General features: G+C 54.4%; 1 protein-coding gene across 1 annotated transcript; it reads right to left on the bottom strand.

Annotated features, from left to right (window-relative positions):
- Positions 1-1346: 1346 nt before the first annotated feature.
- On the bottom strand, positions 1347-2627 carry LOC149353741 (uncharacterized). The gene has a single exon (XM_089577396.1). The coding sequence runs from the start codon at positions 2625-2627 to the stop codon at positions 1347-1349; it is 1281 nt and encodes a 426-aa protein (XP_089433522.1).
- Positions 2628-4853: the final 2226 nt, after the last annotated feature.

Genomic DNA, 4853 nt, shown 5'->3' with positions numbered 1-4853 from the left:
TGATTTGATTTTTCATTTCATTTTATTTTTATATTTACTACAAGACGCAAAATGCGCCCCTTTAATTGAAGAGAACGGACATTCCCGAGTAATCTTGGGTAGCGCGTCCGGCTCACGATCCAAGTGGCAGCGGTTCGAGTCTCTGATAGACCATTTTTCTTTCAGTCGTTGCGGGCGGTTTGAATTACCTGCACGAGGTCATAAGGTTGTGACGTCACGACCCTCTCGACCAATCCCGATTTTCTCGACAAGCCAACGCCAACTAAGAAGCCGCGTTTTCCGCTGAACGAGACCCTTAAAGGGGCTCTGAAAGGGGCTCTAACAGAGTTGCGCTATGTCAGTGGTGTTAAAGGACGTCGCTTCACGAATATTCTGCAGCAAGAATTTTTGTGATGCGCTTTGTAGAAGCTGAGTTATCTGTAGACAAAATTTGAATTTCAACGCCTTCGCGCCTTTCCCTCTCCTTTTGGTCACTTTTTGCACGCTCAAAGGTCGGCGCTTCTCAGCCGGCCCCATTGCCGGAGGCGGAGCTTCCTGACCCGCCGGAGATACGCCGCATATTGGTTGCGGCCATGGTAGCTGCTGACGACTGAAAGAATCTAACCAATAGCCATCTCTGAACCGGTGTACGCAGGAGCGGTGCGACGGAGGAGGGCATGAGCAAGAAAACGTCGCCGGAAAGGGCTCGCCAACTTTCGCGCGGTTGTGGGTTCTCTGCTGCGTGTAGAAATGTATTATCTGGCTCAGGTGTTCGTGACAACACAATGCAGCTTGACTGAGCGAGTTGATGTGCTCTCCTCGGAAGGTGTTTCAGAGCCCCTTTAAAGCTATACCGCGTTATAACATGCTCTTTATGTCCTTCAGCCAGCTTGAGAATGTTGGGTACGAAGAGAAACAGCAGCGCCGCATAGCTTAAAACGCGAAGGGCAGCGAACTTGTCGAGACGAAGAAGAACGACGGAGTCCAATGAACGCCTGTCGAACCGTAACCAAAGCGGCCAGAAGCGACCACACCAAGAACACATTGGGTCTACCAGCACATTCCACCAGACGTTTACGAACAATGCGTTCGTTAAGTGCCTAGTGCAGCCGCTTGTGAAGCAAGAGCGGTACAGAAGGATCACATCACAACTGCTGAACAACAAACAAGAAAGCAGCTTTACGGCCCTGGCAATGAACTGTCAAGAACTTGGTGCCTTTACCTCACTAGGGAGCCCAGAAGGGGCCGTAACCTTTGCGCAGTGCGAATCAACGTTTTCCTTTTTTTATTTCAAGCAAACTCGGTCAGAAGTGCACATTTTTACGACGCTGGAGCACTGCATGCAGGCATCTTCGGGAGCATCGCAGCTACGTCCTCCTCCACAAGGTGCCGGCCAGATTTTCGACCTCTGCGTCCGATGTAGTGGCCGGCTTCTCCGAGGAATGCAGGGCCGTATACTTGACCGTGCCGCCACGGTTCCTGACACGACCCTTGAGGTTGTCCGAAACCGTGGCTGCCCGCCCGAGCAAACCACGCGCCGCTCCCGTTGTGGTCTCGTCCCCATTGTCCTTTTTGCCGAAGAGAATGCTCGGATACAGTGCAAGCACGACGGCGATGATGACACACACTCCGACCACTACGACCACGAAGAAGCATGCCATTGGGTTGGGGCCCTTCTCTTCTTCCTCCTCCGCGTTCTCTGCGTTCTCATCGTCCCCTTGCCTCGACGGCATGTTGTCGTACGTATGCTGATCTTCGGGGCTCTGCGGGTACATCATGGGGCCCGGTGAGGCCACGAAGGGCATGTGCGTCTCGGGAGGCGGACTCGTCACCGTTGGGGGAGAAGCTGGTGCGGGCTCCTCCCGCGCAGGCGGTGGCGACGCCGGGGAAGCCGCGGATGGCACCACAACTATCTGCGGCTGCTGCGGCTCGTCCCTCCTGGTCGTGGGTCCGCTCTTGCGCCTTTTCCTGGAGTAATTGTCCGACGAGTCGCTCGAACTGTCGCGGCGCTGCTTCTTTCCGCGCCTCTTGCGCTTCTGGTCGTCCGAGATGACTTTTGTGACCACGTTGACGTTGCCGCCTCCGGCCTGAGGCGCCTGCGCCGCCGCCGCGCTCCGGTAGACCTCGCCGAAGAAGGGCATCGCGTACGGCGGAATGGTGAGCGTGTTCTGCGCCGAGTAATCACCGCGTGAGCCCGCCGAGCAGCAGTGGCGGTGGGAGCAGCGGTTGTGGCAGCCGCCGCAGTCGTTGCCGACGACGGAATGCGGCGCGTTGGCCACTGCCGTCACCGAAAGCGGCTGGCATCCGGGCGCCAGCGGCAAGTAGGATGGCGAGGTCAGGTAGGGGGCCCCTGCAAACGGCGGCACCAGGGCCATGGGCGGCTGGTTCACCAGCAGCACGGCCGGCGGCGGCTGCGCGGTGGGCTGCGGCAAGACGCGCCGCGGGGCAGGAGGATGCCTGAGCGCGCTAAGGTCATGGCCTGGGGACGGCACGAGGCGGATGAGGAAGCCCTCCTGGTCGGCCGTGTTGGCGGGCTTACGCTGCTTTCCCTTGCGTGTAGTGGTAGCACGGACGTCCCCCGGACAGGTGCATCGCTTGTCCGATGGGTCGGTCTTTGCTGAGCTTGTTGCGTCCTTTCCTTGTGACATTGCAGTCACCCGCTGCGTTTCTTCATCGTCCGCACATGCCAAAATGCTGACAGTGCTGCCGCGTATGATGATGATGATGTCCTCAGGCTTAATGGGACATACCCACGGCTTATCACATTTAGAGAGTTTCTGCTTCCTCGTTGTCTTTCCCAAAGCCTTATTTCTTTCCTGAAATCAAGTTTCTATCCTCCTCGTCTTCTTGGCACCTTCTCCGCGATGCAGGAGACCACGCTGGATACGTCCGACGGCTTTGTTAAAACAGCTCGAGCATAACCGATGAACGTGTGATTAAAAGATCAAGATAGCCCTTTTTTGTCATTTCCTTTGTCAGCAGTTGCCAAGCTGCCCCCCTAAGCATTCGGTCTCGAAAAGCCTGCTTTTTATTAGGCCAATAAGAAAGTAGCAAGAGAATACGAATGGCGCCTACTGCGTATTCCCGTGCCCGGTTGCTTTGCAATCGGGTTTCTTTTCAACCACCTGGCCGTACAGTCGGGATCTAGTTGGACAACCTTCGAGCTTAGGGTGAAGCTCCTTCTCACTTCACTTCACTCTGACATCACTCAAGGTTCAGATATTGAGCTTCTTTTTTTTAATGCGATACTGTTCAAGGTCCCGTTCAGCGGAAGAGCTGGCGCCGCTGCGGCGCGTGAGAAACTCGGGTTTGGTCGAGATGGTTGTGACGTCACAACCACATGACATGACACAACACATGAAAACACCCCACAACGATCGCGCAATACAGCAGTCGCGTAACGCTTTAATAGCTGAAGAGGCTGCAATAGCGCTAGCATGTACAGGTACCGGTGCCAAAACTATTCTCCGATAAAAAGGTGGCTGTTAGCAACTTCGGCAAAGGCCCAATTTCCACGCAGGCGGCCAGTATACTGAGGAAGCACCCGCTAAACCGGGAGGTTTCAGTCATCTGGGTTCCAGCCCATGAGGGTCTACCAAGCAATGAGGCTGCCCATCGCCTCGCTCGATATATATATACCCGAGCGGCCGTAGAATCCCCGCTACCGAGACAAAGACCCCCTCATCACCTATAAGGAGCTCTCTGAGACTACCAGACTAGGCCGAAGGATCTATCCATCACCAGATAGATTCCTAACACCCTCAGAATGTAGGGCCTGGCGAAAAATTCAGGCCAATCACTTCTTCCCTTATGTTATTCTGCGTAATGATCTTACAGGCGACCCGGAGGCTTGCAATCTCTGCAACGTACCTCTGAGTCAAAATCATCTAATCTGGCAGTAAAGTTTCACAGGTTCTTTCGTCTTCCTATTGCACCAGCGGTGCCCCGCCAGAGACGGTTGGTAACTCGAAGACTGAAGCTCCTCGCACCAGCGGTGCCCCGTCAGAGACGGTCTCAAGATGTGTTGACACGCAGGGATAAAAAAAGGCAATAACTGAGGTTTATGTACAGATATTTACAGCGTACAGAAGTTTAGACACCCGAGACAAATTAACGGCACAAGGATAAACAACAAAAAGGGCGGAACTGGCTAATACTAGGGGAGGCCCCTATCTCGGCGTGGCCGAAGATGCGTAGCATCTCACCTTAGCCCAGAACCCCGCTTCCAGCTCCGGGGCCCGGTTTTAAAGCCCTAAAGGCCCGGCCCACATTCGGTAACTTCCAATCATGTTGCGCTCTTAACATGGTTGGTTCATCCAGGGCATGGCCAGCCCTCTAGCTTCCGTAAGGTAGAGCGCTCTCTCCACCACAAAATAAAACAAAAACACAAATATACATTCGTGCCAGAACGTGCTCTAATCGGTTCCGCGGGGCGGGTGGACACCCGTACTTCCCGGCGCGTTCGCGAGCGGCCGCGTTCCAAGAAAGGAGACGCTCCGTTTTGAGTGCCCCCAGCCGCGTTCCAATGACCCCCGCGAACGCTACCGATACCTTACACGCCCTTCCCAAGATTATACAAAGGGCTCAAATGCCACTTTTAGAATTACAAACAAAAGGGATCGGTGTCTGACACGAAACTACCCTTCGGGTGACATAACATAAACAAAACGTACACATTCAAATGCGCGTTTCACACCTGTAAAACCAGCGCATTCACCGAAGTCCAAGCTGTCGCGCTGCGACCAGTTGCACGAACAAAACCAAAAACAACAAAATGCACACGGGCACCAACACAACATCACGCAAAATGCACACTTAAATACACACAGTGGCATGCCTGCCGTGCGCCGTAACACAGCGTCCAAGTTGGTGCG

Source organism: Amblyomma mixtum, chromosome 3 (assembly GCF_055824585.1).
Source record: "Amblyomma mixtum isolate Tamu chromosome 3, ASM5582458v1, whole genome shotgun sequence".
Classification (NCBI taxonomy): domain Eukaryota; kingdom Metazoa; phylum Arthropoda; class Arachnida; order Ixodida; family Ixodidae; genus Amblyomma; species Amblyomma mixtum.
Note: the sequence above shows the minus strand (reverse complement) of the source record. Positions and strands in the feature narration are given on the sequence as shown.